Genomic DNA, 22,872 nt, shown 5'->3' with positions numbered 1-22,872 from the left:
CAATAGCATCAGCATCACCTGGGAGATTGTTAGAAACACAGACTCTCAAGACCCTCCCTAGACTTCCTGAATAGAATCTCAGTTTTCATAAGATCTTTAGGTGTTTTGGTGTAAATTAAAGTTTGAGAAGCAAGTGCTTTCACATGTTGTTTTATTCTTAACAACAACCTTGGAAGGAAGTGTCTTCAATCCCAGTTCACAAATGAGAAAACTGAAGCTCAGTGGAGATGGCAACTAGCCTGTGAGGAGAAGGGGGTCAATGAAAGGGAATGATCCTCTACCAAAAGGAAAGTTGTTTTGGGGTGCAAATTCCGATATTGTCTCTAATGCCTCTTGTCTCTTAACTTTTCCCAACCTTTTGCACATGAAGACAAAGTCATCAGACCTGCTCCCCCAAATCCTTTCTGGCCACTTAACTTGGTTCCTCAGGTCACTGGCCTTCAGTGGAGGCTGCCTCAGTGTTATTGGTAGTTTGGGACTGCACCTTTTTTTTCACTTACTGCCTTGATGGTTTTGGGCATTTGACAAGTATGAAATGATAATGATGACGATGATGATGGTGAGATGTTCTTTAGTAAATCTCTGTGTACATGGCACTAATTAGCATTTCCTTGAAGGCAGAACCAAGCTACCTCCTGCTTTCCTGTGCTGTGAAAAATCTGGAAAACAGTTGTATATTTTTTCAAACGTTGTTATCTGAGACTGCAAGGCTGTAGGCATGGCGTATGAATGTCCCTACAACCCTCCTTCACTCTCCCCTGCACAGGGAGTGGTAGAACGCCTGATACATACATATTATAGTCATTTTGATTCTTTTGTCTTAACTTTAACAAAGCTCATAGAGGGAAACAATTTTGCTTACAGCTTTTATCTGAGAATCAGTGTTACATTTCTAAGCTGGGAACTTTCATGCTTTACTGGGGGGAAGGAAATGGCAGTGTGGAATGCAAACGAGTGAAATATTCCAACAGGGTCATGCCAGAGAGACTATAAAAGGAATTCTTCAGTTTTAATGACTAAAATAACGCCTTCATTTTTCACTTTATCAGCATCATAGAGTTCCAGTACTAAATATTGAGTGATTCTATTTCTTTGCCATATTTGGTTTCACCTTATAGAAGTGGTTCCTTACCAGATGGATTGAAAGAGGAATAGTTAACAGAGGCAGCTTATGCAGCCTGGTAAATACCACCAGAGCTGTATTTTGTAAGGGCGATTGAGTGACCAGGAAAGTTAATCCTGGGTGTCTGTTCACGTTGTCTTCCCAAGAGATTTCCTCCACCTACTCGCCTCAGAGCAAAGAGGCAATCTGAGATCAAACTGACATCAGCCCTTATTCCGAGCTTGGCACATCTTCAGAGCAGCTACTGTTATTCTGCCAAAAGGAAGTGGAAATTGAGATAAATGTTTCAATACTCAGATGGAAAAGTCCATTTTTACACCACATCCCTTTTGAAAAACCGCATTCCTTAGAAGCGAAATTTATTGTTTCCTTTTGTGATAGTTTGCTTTTCTTTTTTCTTAAGACATGGTATTTAAGAGCGGTAATTGAGTTCAGATTTTAAAATGTGCTGTTTCCCACTCTGCATGTCATTAAAATAAAATATTAGCTTTCATAAAGTTTCTTTGGAAGTGTTTCTGGTGTGCTCTGTTCCTTGGTGTGTAGAGTGTCAGCCGAAGAATAATGGTTGTGAATGATCAAATAACGGATGAACGTTGATCCTAGAATCTGCTAAGGATCTATTATAATTATAGAGTGTTAAAAATGTGCCTAAGATATACTGATTTACTTCCACAAACTCATCATCTCCTAGTTGTCTTGTCTTTTCACAAAGAGCCCAGCTATAGCAGTTTGCAGGGTAGAAGTAGCTATCAAAAGAGCCATGAATACTGGGTGTCGGGTTTTGTCGGGCTTTTGTGTTTGAGGACATTGGTTATTTTCAGAAAAGTATTTGGGTTTGAAACAATGCATATCAATTTTTTCAGAAGGGGTTTTCCAATAGCAAGTTTATTTTACTTTATACTTACCTTTCGGGTATTCTAGTAGAACAGTTGGTAACGAATGTCATTCTCTCACCTCATATGCATTAAAAAGGGTCTCACTGTATTTTGTTTTAATGTGGTACATAGAAAATTCACTTTTCTATCAGATTAGCGTGGAAATGAGTTTCACAGTAGGTCTTGGAGTTGGGTACAAAGATTGAAGTGCATTTGAATTTTAAATTTGCAAACCTAACATTGTTGCTTCCCCAAAGTGCTCTGTTCTTTGTTGGCTCCTTCAAGTTTACTGGGTTACTATGGGATACTGTTCGGTATCTCAGAGAATCCTAGTTGAGCTCCTTTTTCTGAGCTGTGATCTAATTGATATTCTGATATTTCCTCTAGATCAAGAGGAATGGTGTTTGGACCAGCCAATTTAGGGGAAGATGCAATTAGAAACTTCATTGCAAAACATCGTTGCAACTCCTGCTGCCGGAAGCTCAAACTCCCGGGTATGCCCCAAACAATTCTATTTTTCTCTAAGTAAATCTCTCATTGAACAACATCCATTGTAACCTGGGATAGAGTAGAAAATCTTAATCACATTTTTATCTCATTCGCAGTCGAGGCCTGACTTTCTGACTGCAAATTTTTCAAGTCTCTAAAGGGATTAAAAGGACAGGGATTTACTTCAGGTTCTGCCAAAATGTGATAAAACAACATTGGGCCCAATACTTGTCACAGTCTCTCCAAGGGAAAAGTTCCTCCTACTTAATTGGGGCAAAATTGGACCGAGGCAGGTCTCTGTTCCCCGCCCCGCCCCCTCCCCTTTGGGTCTTGAGTGGAGCCCACAGAGTTTCTATTCTATTCTTATTTACTCATTGGACACTTGGGAGGGTGTGGCATGGAGGGAAACAACAGCTATCAATTAAAGTAGTGCTTTTCACTATAAAAAACCTGCCACTTTCAACATACATCACAAGGTATATTTTAAAAATCTGATTTGATAATATGGCACACTTTCTCTGAAACTAATAGAGTCAGCACAGAAAAATATTTCTAACATAAAAGTAAGCGGCTGGAGGTCTGTGTCCCCCAAATTGGCAGCCCCAGCTCTGCTGCATTTTCTCCTTTTATCTCAGAAGGGATGCTTTATGTCTGTCTCAGCTTGCTCACTATTTTTCTAAGGTTGCGCCACACTTGTCCTTAGAATGGAATTTCACATCTTTTAAGCTGAGTAGCCCTTCCAGCCTTATCATAAATGATCAAACCCTGAATTGGAAATCAGTAAAAGATCAACATCCATTGTAACCTGGGATGGAGTAGGTGTAAATTTACAACAAAGAAAGGCAATTTCTAATCTTGTTGGAGTTAGAGGTAGGAGTTGCTCTTGTGGGCACGAGGTAGCAAAAGACTGGGATGGGGAGCAGATTCCAGTTCCTGTGGGAAATAGCTTATTAGCCAGGGGTGGTGGCGGTGGGAACATCAGACTGGAGCAGTACAGACAGGAGGGGTCTCGATGTCATCTTGGAGCTGCCCAGGACTCCTTCTCACAAACCACCCAGAAGAACTGGGCAAAGTGATCAGTCCATAGCACATTGGCCAAGCTGCCCGCTGGCCTCCTCTGGTCAGAAGGAGCCCAGGAAGGAGAGCGGGCTGGGCTGAGTGACATCCAGGCCCCCAGGTAAGGGCCCTGTGGGAGGCAGGAGCTGACACATATCTCCATCCCGTGATTGCAGGCTGGAGTCCAGCCCATGAACTCAGCATCCTCAGGCGCTGACCTCTTCCCAGGACTGATTCACTGTTTCCTGGGCAGGGCAGCTTCTCATTCTTGATCAGGGACTGTGTCTGGTCAGCCAGGAGAAAGGGGGCCTTGAGGCATAACTCACTGCTTCCATCCAGTTAGCTCTTCAGTATGATTAAGATTTCCTCCCTCCCTCCCTTCCTTTCTTCCTTTCTTTCTTTCCCTACCATGGTGGCTTTTGAGTAATTCAATAATTCCTCCATTTCTGGACCTAATCCTTGCTTCCTTTCAAAACCTTAGTTAACACATTTAAATGGAGATAAAAAATATCCTCATTTACTTGAACATTTTGTAATTTGAATTTTAAAAAGTTTAGCTCGGAAAACAGGATTGGGGTGATTTTTCTTTTTGTTTATGTTTTACTTTTTTTTTCTTTTCTTTTCTTTTCTTTTTTTTTTTAAGAGAGGCAGTTTAGGATAGTATAAGAGCATGGGATTCATAGGTTGAGCTCACATCCCAGAAATGCTTTTTACTAGTTTTGTGACCTTGGCCCTCATTCTCATCTGTAAGCTGGGGATAATAGCACCTATCTCATAAAGTTGGCGTGAGGGTTGAAGTAATGTAATAACTGTTGGTTATTATTAAACTATAATATGTATTAGTTTTATGTCCAGAGAATCCCCATTTAACATTAAAAAATAATACAAGGAATGCATGTTTAAGGTTAGCAAATTTAATCGACACAGCATACAACGGTTTACAAACATTTAAAGGTCACTGTCCTCCGTAAGTTTCTCCCCAAGGGTTACCTTTATTAATGATTTCTTTTGATAATTTTTCTGTGAAATTAAAGAAGGAGGCTTCAGGAAGCATAAGATCTGATAATTGGATGAAGTCTTTATAGGTGCAGCCAAACCTGAGGTACAGCTTTGTTGCAGAAAACTGACCACTGACATCCCGAGTCCACCATTTTGGCTGCACTCTCTGGCTCTGTCATCATTCAACAAGTGAAAATGTCCTGTTTCCAGTTTGGCCTCACTTAACTCTGGGCAGGTCATGTCTTACAGGGCACCGTGTATTGAGTCAAGCGACCAAAGCTTGCCTCCCCTGCCCCAGTGAACACGGCCTTGGGGAGTTAGAGTCACACATGTGCATGGTGGGGTGTAGTTTGGACATGGTTGAGGGTTTGAGTTTCACATAGCAGTGGCCCAAGGGAGCAGAGTCCTCTTGAGCACTTGGCCTAAAGTCCCAAAGTCCAGTCTATCTGTGTGAATGTTATGTTCTTAAGGATTCTCTATAACTGTCTTAATTGTCTTCCTTGCAGATTTAAAAAGAAATGACTATTCCCCCGGAAGGATAAATTCCGCCTTTGGACTTGAAATCAAAACTGAACCAGCTGAGGAGACTCCAGCAGAGGAAGAGGGTAGTAATTCTCCAGAAGACCTCACACGACTGTAAAAAAGGGAGAAGTAAGAAGATGACAGCCCTTGCCCTCCCTTCTATGAACTCTATGGTAACATAGATTGACTGATGTAACACTGGTTATGTCAGAGCCTCTGCCAGGATGGCCTTACCCCGAGGGCCTCCTGGGACATGCCTTCTGAGCCTCATGTCTCCCCTCCCCAAGGACCTCACTGGTGTATGATGAATGGGTTCTCCTAGATATTGACCTGTGTGCAGGGTGCTTTGCGTGTGTTCGTCATCCTCAGGTTGCACAAGAAGACAGATGACTCAGCCAGGAATGCTGCTCCTTCATACCTCATTCCTTGGTGCAGAATGCTGGGCACTAAAGAACCAGGCAGATAAATTTAATTTATTTTCTTACTATGTGTGCAGACTCTAACCTCCACTACTATTCATCACCTCACCCACATATTGTATTTATGTATATATGTACATAAAAAAGTCACTTGACTCCCTCCTCTCCTTTCCAGCAGCATAGGGCTTTGAATAGCGACAGAAAGGAAAACAATGGAGTAAGGGTGTATTTGCACAGACTGGAGCACGCTCCTGTACAAACTAACCAGTGAAAAGTTAGCATCCTGGTGAAATCTAGATGGATTTGAGTATTGTCAGTGAATCCTATGATAACCGGGCATTTCAGGTTTCTCTGGAAGAGAGGAAAGGGAAATCTAAAACAAACACCCTTGCATCCTTTTTTTTTTTAAGGGAACAAGGATATATAAAACTAGAAATTATTAAGAAATGTTTTCCCTTCCCTTACGCTCAGGGACACTATTGGTTAGAGAGTTGACTAAGCCAACCTCTAAAGTATTACTCCCTTTTTCAAACCTGGGTATATAATATTACAAGCTAAATTACTTTATGTCAGGTCCTATGAGGAAAGATGGGGTTTTTGAATGAAAACATGTTTCACAGGTAATTGCCTGGTTGAAATACAGAGTTCTGGTGGCTTAACGAGTGCTTGAGTGTATATTTTAAGTATGGCCTGAGCACATGTAATCAGTTTCAGTGGCCTGAAGAAAGGGTCCCTGGAAGCCACACTGTACAGCAGCAGTCCCCACCCTTTTTGGCACGAGGGACCGGTTTCATGGAAGACAGGTTTTCTACGGACCGGTTGCGGGGGGTGGGGGATGGTGGGGGCGGGGAAGGTTCAGGCACTAATGCCAGTGATGGGGAGCGGAAGATGAAGCTTTGCTCTCTCGCTGCTCACTTCCTCCCGTGCGGCCGCAGACCGCTACTGGTCCGTGGCCCCGGGGGTTGGGGACCCCTGCTGTACAGCATATTTGGGGGATCAGTCATCCCTCTTTCACACTTATCAGGGTCACCCTACCTCAGAACAAGCACAAACTGTTCACACAAGGAGGAGTTGGAGGGCTGGGAATCTCTCCCCACTCTTCCTGCATCTCCTTTCCTCATTATAAAGCGTTCCAATCTACCAGCAACAGACCTCCTGGATTTGAAATTTTCAACTTATCTTTATCGTTAGCCCTTACATTAGCTGGCTGGCTTTTTAAATCAACACTCCTGCCCTCTCAGGTTATACTTCAGGGCAATGTTGCCCAGGGATAGGGGGACAGAAAGCCAAGGATTTGATTTGCCAAAGATAGCGTCTGGCTCTTGTGAGATGCGCAAGGGCTGATTACAGCCTTTTTACTTTGGTCTTTGGGGTGGTGGGAGGTGGGAAATTGGGTTGATTTCTTGATTGGCAATGAGGATAAAATGTTAATGCTTTTTTCAGGGCTTAACTGCTTTATCCTATTCTGCAAATCAATAAGGGATCTATTTGTGCTCACTTCAGAGCCATGTTCAACTATGGAAGGAGGCAATTTGCCTATCCAAGCCAAACTAAAAGCATTAATTCATTGGTCAAATATTTGTTACCTGGAATGGAACTTGAAAAAACACATTTTGATTTTAATTTTCTGTGTTATGATTTTCTCACTCTCTTTTTAAGAAAAATCACCAGAATAACATTTTAAAAAGATGAACCAGCTGTTGGGCAAAGGTCACTGTGGGATAGCTTGCATGCAAATACCAGTGTGACAATCATGACTTTGATTCATGACCACAAATGAATGAATTCATTCATTTGGTTAATTTTATTCAACAGATATTTATTAAGTGCCTTCCCTGTGGTGTGAAAGTGATGAGGGTGCAATGAACATAACATTTCTTTGCCCTCAGAAAGTGTTATATCTCATGTTTCTTTCTTTTTTGGTTGTTGTTACAAGTTTGGATTTCTGGTGAGTGCTAAAAAATTTGACTTCTGGGCAAATGTTGAATCCAGAGATGTATTCCATACCCTATCTGCCAGTGGGCAGTAGGTTCAGACTGGAATAAGAGAATTAGGGCAAATAAAAAGACATAGCTGGGGCTGGTTTTAGGAACCACTGAGGAAAAATGGATTGCATAATCCTTGTATGAGCCCTTAGCCAATCTCACAGGTGGAAATCTGAATCTGGGGACCAGAGAAGCAGCCAGGTTCCTGGGAGTCCTTCCTGAAGGCATCCTGTGCACGGGTATTCCCCTCCATGGGGCTGTACATTCCTGGAGTGACTTCTGCCCCATGACATCTTAAAGCTTCTAACAACTCTGGGGAGTGAGATCAGATATAGTTTTGGGTGTTTCTCACCCTGTTATTTTCTGTAGCTTTGCAAAACAAGTACTGGGTGACTAAAACTTCCCTACCAACCATTTAATCAAAAACTGAAAAAAAAAAAATTGTTGTTGTTACTGTTTTAGTTCAGATGGATCACTCAGGTTCTAGAAGTCATGACACAGATGCTCCTGCCATGGCTTGTTACCTTTCTCCATCAGTCACCGCCATCTAGCACGAAGTGTGGCACATAATGAGCTTTCAACATTATTTGTTGAAAGAAATAATAAAACCCTCACATGATAATGGATTTCATTCACTAGTTAATAAATCAGATTTGCATTTTTAATCTAGAAGGGAATGATTACCAATTCCTTAAGACCCAACACAATTCTTTTGATCTCTCTCTGTTTTAATTTTCCAGGAAATAGCTTTTAACAACCTACACCTTGTCTGTTGAATTCTCAACCAGTTCTTGCCCTTATCGCTGTGGCGATAATACCAGAGTACCGTCCTTCTTACTGGTGACTATTGAAATGAGATGATAACTTCCCAGAAACTGCCTAGAAATAATCATCACTTTATTACCCTTTGAAAAGGAGATTGATAGAAAAGTCATTTGAAAGATGGTTCATTACCATGCCCTAGTACGATTTCTTTACTCACATCTCTCCAAAGCATGAGAAAGGGAGGATTATTCTCTGAGGTCGGAATTTGAAGGCTGTGTGTTTGCCTCTTTGAAGTCTTGGTATTTAATTTTCTGTAGTCATTTCTTGGGCAATTTTCTAAGAAACTAGTTGAAGCTAATTTATCATAAGTTAAAGTCAAATGACAGAAAAGATTTTTTTCTCCCTTAGCAGCATTTTATTCCACAGAGGTTAGCTTCTGAAGGAAAATGAGACTTAAATAGCATTTCAGATCTCCAGCCACATGGATGGGTACACAGAATAGAAAGGGTTCTGGAAACCACACTGATTTTTTTATTTAGCATAGTTATTATTTTGTGATTTTTCTTCCTGGACCTTGATATACAGATAAGGAAATGCTCTCCTAAAAATAATTAGTTAAGTTGCTTAATTTTTCAAAAAGAAACTTTCAGTCCTCAAGAGATAACAACGCTTGGTCTCTATCATTGGCCGATTTGGTTTAACTTTATATAATTCTTTTAACCTTTGTCTTAAACCCTAACTCTGCAATGAAATGAGGTAACTTGCCTTACCTTTTCAAACAAAGGCAAACAATAATGAGAGAGCATTTATAAGGTCCATTGAGAATCTCATTTAAAAGGCTTCTTGTGAGCATGGGATCCAGTTCAATAAGTAATAAGGGGTTTTCATTTTTCATATTATGTGACCATTATTTCATGCTTACAGAGGATGCTCAGTGGACTTGTTTCAGTATAAACACAAAAGTGGTTTCTGCTGTTTCTCTCTTTCCAAGGGGAAAAAGCTCATTGCCCCCTTTTTGTTTTGAAACTTAATTAAAGTAGTTCAAAATCAGGATGTTCACCATTTTACAGTGTCTCCTACTTATTTTGTCTATTGATGGATTTAGGTTTACACAGCTAATGTCTTTTGCCACCTTCTGCCCGAAGAAAGCCTTCCAGGATAGGTAAAGCCCAAATCTGACACCATCATTGGTGATCTTTTTAGGAATGAAAAAAGAGCAGGTTTAGAATCTTGATATTTGTAAAGGTTGATGTTTTACAAAAAACTTAATTAATGCTGATTTAGATTTTGTCAGTGTAGGGCTGTTTAATAATAAGAAAATTCTGCCTATGGCTTGCCAGTGTCTTTTAGTAACTAACTTCCTTTAGAATTCTCATCTTCCCCTAGTGGTTTTCGTTTGTTTATTTTTTGTTTTCATTTTGAACCTTTAGAAATTCCACCTGCTATATTAGTCAGAAAGTCCTTACAATTGTTAGGGTAGAAACCCTTTGGCTAATGACTGTCCAAATGTGGACATAATAATTGCCTTTCACTGGAGGGATTTGGGGGAATCATCATGGGTGTCATGTGATTGCACTTTGGCTTCTAATGAATCTTTTTCTGTATATCATATTGGTTACCAGTAAGAAGTCACAGAACCTCAGGATGCTTTGGTAACCAAAAGAAATCCTTGGTGTGTGTTATGGGCTGAATTGTGTTGAAATCCTAACTCCCAGTACCTCGGAATATGATTGTATTTGGAAATAAGGTATTTACAGAGGTAATTAAGTTTAAATCAGGTCATTAGGGTGGGCCCTGATTCAATATTACTGATATCCTAAGAAGAAGAGATTATGACACAGACACACTGAAAGTGATGATCATGTGAAGACCGAGAGAATGCAGCCATCTCCAAGCCAAGGAGAGAGGCCTCGGAAGAAACCAGACACACTGACATCTTGGACTCACAGCTTCCAGAACTGGAGGAAAGAAATTTCTCTTGTTTAAGTCACCCAGTCTGTGCTGCTTTGTTATGGCAGTCCCAGAACACTGTTACAGTGTGTTGCCATGGAATTCCCTACTTGCCCCTGGAATTTTGTAGAAAGGGACTTGGGGAGCAGAGATGCTGGCAACAACAACGGAGAGGAGGAGGAGGAATGACCGTTGGTTGCATGTATCTGCTGTGGGAGAGGATAGAGAATATCACGGATGGTGGCAGGACTGGTGAATTATTTTACTGAGAGAGTAGAGAGTGATGTGTTCTGGAGATCACCTGAGTGTTACAGAGGAAAACAAACATGGGCTGGGCTTCATGACATGGGATGTTTGCCTACTGCTAAAGGGCTTTCTGGGGATTGGAAGAGAGATATGGTGATGACGTACAGTGTAGTCCTTAGTTTTGTACAACTTCCGTATATATCCTATTTAAGAAATACTCATTGAGCTTTACCATGTGTTATGTCCTGACCCTAAGGTTAGACCTATGAGATAAGATCCATTTCTGTCTTCAAGGCTCTCCAAAACAAATAAGGAGTTTACAGTATACTGATTTGTCATTGCCCAGCAATGATAATGATTATAATGATAACTTTTTAATATTATTATTATTATAGGCAATGTGTGTTGAGCGCTCATTATGTTTTAGGCATTGTGCTAAATGCCCATTACAAAGATTTGAAAAGGCTGCTTATACGTTAGGCAACTTAATTAAGCCAGCTACCCAAGGAGGAGCCAGGATTTAAAGCTCAATCAAATCAATGACATAGATGGCTAGGCAATACTAACCAGCACACTTAGAATTACTAGAGCGTGAATCCCTCTGATGGTTTGAAACACAGATTTGGAAGTCAGACCTAACTTAGGCCAGTGGATGAGAAAATCCAAACTGGCGTTTGTGGAATGTTACCTTGTGTCCTCTCTGTACATGTCATTGTCAAGGAAATCTTTGCTGCACAGTAAGTAGCCATTTATAGAGTGTGAGTCCATGGTAGAGCCACTCCCTCTTGACATCATCAGAAGGTAAGTGCAAGATGATGAGTGGGTTCTTTTGAGTCTGGCACTGTGTCTGCCAATGAATTTTTCTGTTTCCACTTGCATTTCTGTCCTCTTTTTATGTCTTCCTAAAAAATTAGATATTTCTTGGTCAATACAACAGCTAACTATTTGATAGCATCTAGTGACATTCCAGTTTATCAATTTATAGTGAAAAATAGAATCTGTGCAAACTACAAAACGTTTATCAGTCTGACCATCACACTGTGTTCCTGGAGGCCTTGAAAGCTGGATTATAATCAAAGGGTTGCATGAAGTGCGTGGAATCAGAACAGAGTTAGATAAATCACATATTTAATGGTGTCAGGCTAAGACATCCTGTTTCATCCCATCTTCTCCAGAGGTATGGGCCTTCCAGTGGGAGTGGAATACCCAAAGTCTGCAATATTCCAGACTGATTCCAAAGAACTGAAAGTGACCAGCCTTGAGAAATATGGATGATGATGAGAATTGTTTTTCTCACCATCTTCCCTCCCTCCCTCTCTTCCTTGCTTCCTTCCATGCTTCCTTGCTTCCTTTCTTCTTCTCTCTTCATTTTCCTTTCTCTGACTTCCTATTTCTGTTACATCTTTTTATACTACACTAGCTGCAAATATGAACCAAGAAACGTCATTAATTTTACCTAAGTGAGGTACCTATTTTTCCAGAAAGGTAGAATTAGAAAAAAAAAGAGAGAGAGAACTAAAAGAATAGATGAAAATAATGAGATTTAAAGAGATTGTGTTTCACTCAAAGTTAATATAACTATATTGTCCGAGGAGGGACTAGAACTCAGGCCTTCTAAGTCATCACCATTTTTCTTAATAATGACTGGATTTGAGTTAAGGCAAATAATGTTCTCTTGTTGTATTAAACTTCTTCTCTGTTTTCTTAAAAAATATTCAGATGTTTCTGTGTGTGAATAAGTTTTTAACTAGGAAATCTTTATAAGGCTGTCATCAGATGGGTCAAATAAGATTTACTTGTCTATGCTTTTCAAAGGATAATTCATTAGATATCTGATTTTAGAATTCTAGTTGCAAAATGATATTGCAAACTAATGACTAATGATTTTAATATTTCACTTTGCTTATTTGTATGTATGTGTGTATATAATGTGTATGTTTGTATAAGCAGAAAGTAGCTATTTGAATACCAGGCTTGGGCGACTGTTGAGATTTCAGTGAAAAGACTCTGTAAGACTTGGATTTCAATGAGTCTTTCAGATATTTCATTTTATTTAGGATGGTTTGTGATTATTTCCTATTGTCATAAAAGGCCACTTAGGCCTGTGGCATGCCTTGAATTGTCCCAGAAGGGGCTTCATGGAATAGTAGAAAATTCTCTAAACCCTGAAACCAGGTGGACTTAGGTTTGAACTGAAACTCTGCCACTGAATAATTTGTTACCTTGGGCAACTTGATTAACCTCTCTGAACCCAGCTTATCATATGAATATGGTACGATGATCTGTTAATATACCGACTTATCTTTCTTCTTGCTATTCTCCATCCCAAGAAGGTAGGTGGATGCCCTTGCCTCAGGACCGTAATGGCTTACTGCATAAGTTGCAGGTCCCAATATGACAGCCTCTCACCAAGACATCTGGAAAATTGATGGGGGCTGGAACTTGGAGCTGATGAGGCAGAGGAAGCCTACCCTGAGAAGAGGAGAGAGACTCGCTCCTGGAGTCAGGGAAGATGATGGTGTTTTGCGTAAGAGGCGTAGGGCTTGTGAAGGGCCAGTTCATGGATATGAGGACTGACTAAGAGCTATGGCCTGCGAAGTCACAGAGAACAATACATGTCCATGCTAGTCATGGGTCAAATGGAGCCACCTGCCTGTGAATGGATCCCATGGGCCTGTGGGCCTGATGGCCAAGGTTAGAAGCCCTTCTCTGTTTTTCAAGCACCCAGTGAACTGCTTTTGTTCTTGCACATTTTGGAATCCCGAAATATGACTGAGACTAACTCTTTTATCCTTTTGCAGAGAGCGGACTTCTCTCTAGATTTAGGAAAATAAGGTAATGTGCCATTTCTTGTACCTAAATGTTGTAGAGCAAATTCATCTCTGTAACCTAATGTCTACCAAGCAGGAGTAGTCTGAGAATTAGAGATAATGTACACGGAACACTTAGTACAGTGTCTGGCACACAGTAGTCATGCTGGGAAGTTGTTAATCATTATTATTTAAGATATTCTTATTTCATCACCAAAACAGTTTCCCACCCAGGATTGGTGGAGCTGGAGATGCTTCTCTCTTTTTAAAAAATAGACTTTTTTAAATGACCAATTTTAGGTTCACAGCAAAACTGAACAAAAGGTACAGAGATTGCCCTTATACCATCTGCCCCCGCACATGCATAACCTCCCCCATCTGCTTCTCTTTTCAAACAAAAGGCTAATAGTTCATGACATTGATCCTAGAATGCTAGCATTGAAATGGTTCTGTATTAGGGGAGACTGGGCAACAACAGTAAATAGGAACAAAAATGTGATGACTTGACACAATAGACATTTATTTCTCACTTAACATTCCAGGACAGGCTGTGGCGAGTGGTTGAGTTCTCTGCTCCACACAGTCTTTCTGGGACCCAGGCTGACAAGTGGTTCTATCATCTTTAACAGACGGGCACCAAGAGGAAAATGACATGAAAGGGAAGAGAACACATGGAAGGTAATATGGGTCAGCCCTAGAAGTGGCACACATCCTTTTGTTCACATCCCATCAGCTAGAACTCAATCACACAGTCCTGCCTACCTGCAAAAGAGGCTAGGAACTGCAGTGTAGCAGTGCGTCCAAGAAAAAGAGAGAAAGGGGTTTGATGGACAGCTAACAAAATGTGTCAAATTAAGGATTATTTATTCTGGTCCAATTTTTCACTTGATTGAGTGTGGCTCTGGAAGGTGGAGTGTTCTTTGGTAGGGCTTTGGAGAGTGGGTTTTTTTCTTTCTACAGAAATGTTTAATACGAAGTTCTCCTTATTTAGGACATGGAACACTTTTTTTTTTTTTTAATTAATTAATTAATTAATTTATTTATTTATTTATTTATGGCTGTGTTGGGTCTTCGTTTCTGTGCGAGAGCTTTCTCTAGCTGCGGCAAGTGGGGGCCACTCCTCATCGCGGTGCGCGGGCCTCTCATTATCGCGGCCTCTCTTGTTGCGGAGCACAGGCTCCAGACGCGCAGGCTCAGTAATTGTGGCTCACGGGCCTAGTTGCTCCGCGGCATGTGGGATCCTCCCAGACCAGGACTCGAACCCGTGTCCCCTGCATCGGCAGGCAGACTCTCAACCACCGCGCCACCAGGGAAGCCCCGACATGGAACACTTTTGACTAACACTCCATATCTTCTTGCACCAGGCATCTTCACAATATCATCAGATATATTCCCTTTTGTTTTCCCATAATTTACTTATAATGGCAAAATCTATTGGACACAAAAAGTAAAATCTACTTGGAATGAGAGTTGGCTTTATTGTACTGTTAGTTTAGTGACAGCTATAAAATATGTCCATTGTGACTTTCCTCTCACTGCTTGACCTCCATCCATTTCCCTTCTCACCATCCCTCTAAGCGGCATCACGTGAAATCAAAAATTTCTTGCCCTCATTTCTAAATTGCATACAACCAGCTAGCAGGCATATAAGCAGTGAGGTAAGAGTAGAAATTTACATAAGGAGCCTATTAATATACTATACAAATGAGGGTCCTGTGGAGAATGTTAATTAATTTCCTACACTGAATGGCCATGATCACGGTAAATTTTCATTGTGGCAAGAGCTAAGATGGAGGTGGAAAACTTGGATATACATAAGAGATGGGAATTTAACTAAATTTTATGAAGAGAGTTAATTATCATATACTTTTCCCACAAACTAGAAAACCTTAAGCAGTGCTCTGACTTTAAAGCTTGGAGTCATAAGCTTGAAAATGCTTTTTAAGGGTCATCTTGGACCATTTCTTGAAGGGCAGTGGGTGGGAAATTGAAACATTTTCATGAAATATTTCACTTTATCAAATTTTAAAATTGAGGACATTTTTAGAGTACTATTGTGAACATTTATGATCTTTTCATTTCTCAGGCCCCTAGAGCCATGGCTGACAGAGCATAGGTGCACTAGACAGAACATGTGATTTTGGGGTAAATCCCCAGTGCCTGCTCCATTACTTGACTGGTTCAGTCATTGATTTATTGACTTAACTAAGACTCACTAAGTGCCTAGTGTTTGCCATGATTAGGAAGGTGAGTACTCACAGGTCCGTGAGAAGGCAGACATGTAAAACAACCTCACTGCACCAGAAGCTAAACTTGAGGCATTTGCAAAATGCTTTTGAATTCCAGTGAAAGAGGGACTCCCTTTCTCAAGAGGGAAGGGAAGGCTTCACAGAGAATGACACAGAGTTTACCTGGTGGAGGGAACAGCAGCTGGGAGAGATGTTTGGGGAATGGTGAATAGTTGTATAGCTAGTTTCTAGGGCACATATTGGGATAAAGTAGGAGGTAGCATGAAATAAAGCTGAGAAAAATGGGTAAATTTGATAAAAGCCTTTCATGTAATTTTAGCAAATGAGTTTTATTATGCAGGCTAGGGAAGTTAGGAAATGCTTTAAACGTAATGAATTCTGGGTTAATTAATTAATTCAGCAGACATTTATTAATCGTCCACTGAGTATAACCTGCTTGGCCTTAAAACACTGACTATGATGTAGACCCTGCCCACAGGAACTTAAGAGTTCAGTGAGTGATTACAATCAGTAGAATTGGCTCTAAGGGTCTTTTGGGAAGGGCTCTAATTGCTCATACCTTCCAAATTCACTTCATATCACCAATAATATCATTATTATCTGTGATATGGCTGATGGAAGTTTTCTCAATCTGAAAGGTAAAGGTTCTAGCAGGGAAATAGCACTTTGCTGACCAGATAGAGTTTCTCAAAATGCCATGGGTTCTCGGCCCTCCTCTCATTGGGGTCATCAGGCACACACTGTCTCTAGGAGCAGGAGGCATCTCCTCAGGCTTGCAGTCTAAGCTTTCTTTACCAAGGCAAGACAAGACCAAGAGTTTCCCTAAAGGAGTGAAAAGAGATGCAGCGAACTGTTCTTAATTTTAGCATCACCTTTCCTAACCGTGAACATTTCAAAATGTCCTGATACCGCCTTCCAGTAGTTTTTCTTTTTCCTGCCAAAATTAACTGATTGACTGTATCAAACATTTGTGGACCATGTGCCCGATCCCTGTGTCTCTGACTCCTGCCCCTGCCAAAGCAATTCCTAAATCATGGGTAAAATTTTAAGTTGTGTATCTCTGACAGATATACCTTTGACTCCAGCAAAGAAAGTATTTCATTGGGTTTTGGTGAATTAGCTGAAAACTCTGTTGCTCTCTGGGCAAGGGACGGTTCTATTGGTCACGGAGGATGACCCAGAGTTTACCTGGTGGAGGGAACGCAGCCATTGCCTACCTGGGAAGGCTGCTGTGGTCCTCTGTTCTGTGAGGAAAAAGGCCAGATAAGGTCAGGCAATACCTACAGCCCTTGTCCAGCTCTTCTGGCACAGAAAGCTTCCATGCCTTCTCATCTTATTTTGGGCCTCACTCAGGTGCAGTAACCTCCTGTTGGTCCAGCCAGATCAAGACATTCCCCCCAGTCTCCATCCTGAGCCTCCCAGCCTCAGCTAGGCTCTGAACTCCTGGTCCCAGAGAGCAGGATGGATTAGTGCTCAAGGCTCCCGCGCTGACTCTTATCAAAGCTTTCCTCCGCACATCTCCATTATGTGAATGGCTCTGTTAACCAAACCTATTATCTTTCCCCCTTGGTTTTCAAGTTGAGAAAGGGAAAGCAACTTCTTTAATGGCCCACAGATTGATGATTAACATTTTACATGTCCCTGCTGCTAAGTAAAAGAACTGCTTTGTGGACAGTGAAAATGCCTAGGAGAAGGAAGCGGGAGTCAACTTGGTTTATTAAGTTGTGCTGCTTCATTAATCACAATCTTTTTTTATGGCAGTGCCTAAAGGCCCATCCATTGTACTTCTCGGGAATGGGGTAGATCAAAAACAAGTGCTTTTAGTGCACCTTTGACATCTGGCATAGCAGCCGGCTATCTGCGATATTGCTCTCAAGCAGTGTGGGGAACTGCATTTACTGTGACTGTGCTGGCCCTTCTGATTTAAGCTACTGCAGAGGGCAATGAATTACCTTAAAGGAGCTCCAGTGCAGAACTCCAAGTTTTATGCCGGACCCCTGCCAGCTTCCCCACTTTATGAGTATGAACAATCAGACAATTGAACTGATTTGACTTTGCCGCTCCTGGAGTTTCATTGCCTCGAACCTGGGGATGTAATGATGGCAATGCCATGCTAAATGCCGCTCTGACTAGCAGAAGTACCCCTGCCCATTCAAGTAGGGCACCCATTCTTGTTAGCTGAAAACTGCTCTGATTTGCAGCAAGGGGGAAAATAGATCCTATGCAATCAGATTAACTCAACTCTGAATGTCATTTTCATTTAACACTGTGGGACCAGGCAGTGTCCCATTTTTTTTTTAAATGGTAAACTCATTAAAAGGCAGGGTTCTTTTGCAAGGAGTCTTATAGCACTGGTGCGGAAGGCACCTGCCAAGTCCTAATACAGATTGCAGACACACGTATTTGTATAAGCTTACATATAAAATACACATATACTCCTACTCCACAGACAGGCTCGAGCTCAACTAGTATCATCAGTATACAAAAGGGCATCTGGTCCAGTCAAAATGATGTGAAATTGAGTTATTCATAATGTTTAAAACTCATGTCAGTACATACTCATTTTAGCTCTTTGTGTGAAACAGAAGACAAGTGCTAAGGTGTAGTTATTGTATACTTTCTGTGTTAGAGGACATATTCACTTTTGGGATTTATTATACGTAAAATAAATTTCCTCTAACATCCTTTGAAAATCGTGTTACTGTATTTGGAAGGACAATCCAATGCTCACTGTAAAAATATTCAAAAAATGCAGTGAAGAACCCAAAATGCATGCCACACACTATCTTACCACTTAGAGATCCCTATTATTAAAACTTTATCCAGACATCTCTCTTTGTAAGTGTACACTGATTGATTGCTTCATTCATTCATTTTGTATCTATAAGCAAATCTGTGTTGTTAAGACAGTATGTGAAGTGTGATCCCATTTATATAAAAGGAAAACACACACACACACACACACACACACACACACATTTAAACAAAAACTCCCTGGAATATCAGTTCCTTATGTCCACATGCTTGCTTGGCATTGGCCGGTAGACTTGAAAGTCTAGCAGACATCTCAGTTGATTTAATACCTGAGCACCTAATGTCCCCCCAAATCTACTTCTCCCACAATCTCTCCCATCTCAGTTAATGCAGTGCAAACTTTTGGTTGCTAAGGCCCCCAATTTTGGAGCCATCCTTGATTGTTCTTGTTTCTTTCACTCCATATCCAATTTATTCACAAATCCTCTCAGCTCTACCTACAAAATATATTCAGAACAGGATCACATCTCATCATCTTTAGTACCATTGTTGCTCGCCTGGATCATTGAAATAACCTTCATATTGGTCCTCCTGACTACTGCATGCAATTTGGATGAAAATCTACATTTTAGAATTGTCATATGCTTTTATGTTTTTCAAAAATATGGTGACAGTGAGGTATTTTGGAAAGAGCATATATTTAAATCTAGATAGTCCTGGGTTTGTATTATAGTTGTGATGGTTACTAGCTGTGTGGCCTTAGAAAATTCACTCTTTCTTTCTGAGTCTCTTGGTTTCTTCATCTGTAAAGTGGGCTAATGATATCTACATCCTGGGGCTCTCATGAAGATGAAGAGAATTCACACTAAGTAACTAGCAACAGTCTGGCACACAGTGTGTGCTCTGTAACTGTTCATTTTCGTGTTTCCTCTCATTCCTTCAACTGGAATAATGTCAAACTCCTTCCTGTGGCATATAAGGCCTCTACAATTGTGACCCGTCTTCTTTAAGCTAGACACCTCTACCTCCTCACTAAGTATCCCATGCTTCAGCTACAGTAAAATAGCTATAGTCTTTGCCAAAACCCACCCTCCTTACCTCCTCCAACAAACACATATTTAAGACACCCAGATGGCCTCCCTGATGCCTGTCTACATCTTCCACATTGATAGAAGATTGACGTCATGTATGCAAATCTGACAATGTTATTAACGTCATTCTTCCACAGGAGGGTTTCCATGGCACATATAATAATGTCCAAACTTCCAAATGTGGCGTACACGTGCCCTCTACCTCTCCAGATGTAGGTCATGGTATTCTTTGCCTTATATTTCATCTTGCCTTTGCTGTGCTGCCACTTGTGCTTGGAGTCTTTTTACCCCACTTTCTCTTTGATGACTAAATCTTATTTAGCCTCTTAAAAAATGCTAATATTCCTTTATTGATGTATAATTTATGTATAGTCAAATGCACAAATATTAATCATACAGACTGATAAATTTTGACAAATACATATACACATACAAACATCATCTAGATCATGATAGAGAACATTTCCGTCATCCCAGAAAGTTTTCTCATGCTTCTTTCCAGTCATTCTCCAGCCCTTACCAAGATGCTGATTTCTATAACTGTAGATTATCTTTTGCCTGTTCTTGAATTTTTTATAAGTGGAATCACCCTTTTGTGTCTGACTTGTTTTGCTTAACATGTGTTTGAGATTTATCCATGTGATCGTGTGTATAAGGATTTCATTCTTTTTATTACTAGACATGAATAGCATATGTAGTGGTATCTCATAGTTTTAATTTGTATTTCCCTGGTGCCTAATAATGTTAGATATCTTAAGAAAAAAAGGAAAAAGAAGAAATAGGATAAATTATATTAGAAACTGTCAGAGGGATTCACACATGGTAAAGATAAGCATCGTTTTGTGAAACTTTTTTTCAGTTATTTGTGTGAGCATGCGTGCACGAGTGTGTGTGTGTATTGGTAGCAGTAGCATCTGTGAAGAGAGTTTGAAAAGGGTTTGAAAGCAATTGATTTAAATTTCAATTAATGGAGGCACTCACTGAGCACAGTGAAGGATGGAAAACGAATTGAGGTAGTGGGTGAGCAAACAAAATAAACATCACGACTTTCTTTGGGAAACTTTACCGGCTTCCCCAAATAAGACTGAATTAGATGCCTCATCTCTAATTTTATTTTGCTAACGTTTTGTCGTTACCGAATGTTTTGACTCATAAGGATTGCACTTCTTTTTATTTGTGTTTTCCCTAAATATCTACTTCCATTCTTCTTCTCTTTTAAGCCCATCTTTGGTGGTGGTGGGGGGGTGTTTTAAAAAACTCAGTCTGTGGTGACTCTTGATGTGGGAATTTAAACTCGTTATATTTATTGCCACAAAAAATTATTACGTTGACTGATTTCTATAATTTTATATTTTCTTTCTATGTCATTCGATATAGCTGTCTTTTGGTCCTATTTATCTTGAGCCAGAATTTGTTAGCTAGATATTCTTGTATTTCATCTTACATCTTTTTTTTTTAACATCTTTATTGGAGTATAATTGCTTTACAATGTTGTGTTAGTTGCTGCTGTATAACAAAGTGAACCAGCTATACGTATACATATATCCCCATATCCCCTCCCTCTTGCGTCTCCCTCCCACCCTCCCTATCCCACCCCTCTAGGTGGACACAAAGCACTGAGCTGACCTCCCTGTGCTATGCGGCTGCTTCCCACTAGCTACCTATTTTACATTTGGTAGTGTATATATGTCCATGCCACTCTCTCACTTCGTCCCAGCTTACCCTTCCCCCTCCCCATGTCCTCAAGTCCATTCTCTACGTGTGCGTCTTTATTCTTGTCCTGCCCCTAGGTTCTTCAGAAACATTTTTTTTTTTTTTTAGATTCCATATATATGTGTTAGCATACGTTATTTGTTTTTCTCTTTCTGACTTACTTCACTCTGTATGACAGACTCTAGGTCCATCCACCTCACTACCAATAACTCAATTTCGTTTCTTTTTGTAGCTGAGTAATATCCCATTGTATATATGTGCCATATCTTCTTTATCCATTCATCTGTCGATGGACACTTAGGTTGCTTCCATGTCCTGGCTATTGTAAATAGAGCTGCAGTGAACATTGTGGTACATGATTCTTTTTGAATTATGGTTTCCTCAGGGTATATGCCCAGTAATGGGATTGCAGGGTCATATGGTAGTTCTATTTTTAGTTTTTTAAGGAACCTCCATACTGTTCTCCATAGTGGCTGTATCAATTTACATTCCCACCAACAGGGCAAGAGGGTTCCCTTTTCTCCACACCTTCTCCAGCATTTACTGTTTGTAGATTTTTTGATGATGGCCATTCTGACTGGTGTGAGGTGATACCTCATTGTAGTTTTGATTTGCATTTCTCTAATGATTAGTGATGTTGAGCATTCTTTCATGTGTTTGTTGGCTATCTGTATATCTTCTTTGGAGAAATGTCTATTTAGGTCTTCTGTGCATTTTTGGATTGGGTTGTTTGTTTTTTTAATATTGAGCTGCATGAGCTGTTTATATATTTTGGAGATTAATCCTTTGCCAGTTGCTTCATTTGCAAATATTTTCTCCCATTCTGAGGGTTGTCTTTTCTTCTTGTTTATGGTTTCCTTTGCTGTACAAAAGCTTTTAAGTTTCATTAGGTCTCATTTGTTTATTTTTGTTTTTATTTCCATTTCTCTAAGAGGTGGGTCAAAAAGGATCTTGCTGTGATGTATGTCATAGAGTGTTCTGCCTATGTTTTCTTCTAAGAGTTTGATAGTGTCTGGCCTTACATTTAGGTCTTTAATCCATTTTGAGTTTATTTTTGGGTATGGTGTTAGGGAGTGTTCTAATTTCATTCTTTTACATGTAGCTGTCCAGTTTTCCCAGCACCACTTATTGAAGAGGCTGTCTTTTCTCCATTGTATATTCTTGCTTCCTTTATCAAAAATAAGGTGACCATTTGTATGTGGGTTTATCTCTGGGCTTTCTATCCTGTTCCATTGATCTATATTTCTGTTTTTGTACCAGTACCATACTGTCTTGATTACTGTAGCTTTGTAGTATAGTCTGAAGTCAGGGAGCCTGATTCCTCCAGCTCCATTTTTCTTTCTCAAGATTGCTTTCGCTATTTGGGGTCTTTTGTGTTTCCATACAAATTGTGAAAATTTTTGTTCTACTTCTGTGAAAAATGCCATCAGTAGTTGGATCGGGATTGCATTGAATCTGTAGATTGCTTTGGGTAGTATAGTCATTTTCACGATGTTGATTCTTCCAATCCAAGAACATGGTATATCTCTCCATCTGTTTGTATCATCTTTAATTCTTTCATCAGTGTCTTATAGTTTTCTGCATACAGGTCTTTTGTCTCCTTAGGTAGCAGATGACATGATACTATACATAGAGAATCCTAAATACTCTACCAGAAAACTACTAGAGCTCATCAATGAATTTGGTAAAGTAGCAGGATACAAAATTAATGAACAGAAATCTCTAATGCTGCATTTGTATACACTAATGATGAAAAATCTGAAAGAGAAATTAAGGAAACACTCCCATTTACCATTGCAACAAAAAGAATAAAATACCTAGGAATA

General features: G+C 40.2%; 1 protein-coding gene and 1 long non-coding RNA gene across 16 annotated transcripts in view; both read left to right on the top strand.

Moving 5' to 3' along the window:
• Window positions 1–5,548, top strand: part of TRPM6 (transient receptor potential cation channel subfamily M member 6) — a 217,030-nt gene extending 211,482 nt beyond the window's left edge. For 11 of the 12 annotated variants that reach the window (XM_082401319.1, XM_082401318.1, XM_082401322.1 and 8 more), the window contains 2 exons: window positions 2,386–2,492; window positions 5,049–5,548. In XM_082401319.1, the coding sequence (XP_082257445.1) occupies window positions 2,386–2,492; window positions 5,049–5,182 (241 nt within the window). In that variant the 3' untranslated portion in view covers window positions 5,183–5,548. The remainder of the gene's footprint in view (window positions 1–2,385; window positions 2,493–5,048) is intronic. The other variant, XR_014247276.1, reaches the window with a different exon arrangement.
• Window positions 5,549–6,362: 814 nt separating this feature from the next.
• LOC309633114 overlaps window positions 6,363–22,872 on the top strand; it is a 44,610-nt gene continuing 28,100 nt past the window's right edge. For 2 of the 4 annotated variants that reach the window (XR_014247305.1, XR_014247306.1), the window contains exons 1-4: window positions 6,369–9,992; window positions 12,760–13,123; window positions 13,231–13,264; window positions 13,782–13,917. This is a non-coding gene — a long non-coding RNA (uncharacterized lncRNA). Of the gene's footprint in view, window positions 9,993–12,759; window positions 13,124–13,230; window positions 13,265–13,781; window positions 13,918–22,872 lie in introns of all 4 variants that reach the window. The other 2 variants (XR_014247303.1, XR_014247304.1) reach the window with 2 other exon arrangements.

The sequence above is a fragment of the Balaenoptera borealis genome, assembly GCF_965194805.1.
Source record: "Balaenoptera borealis genome assembly, chromosome: 8".
Taxonomy (NCBI): Eukaryota; Metazoa; Chordata; class Mammalia; order Artiodactyla; family Balaenopteridae; genus Balaenoptera; species Balaenoptera borealis.
The sequence above is the reverse complement of the archived record's forward strand: the minus strand, read 5'-3'. Positions and strand labels throughout refer to the sequence as shown.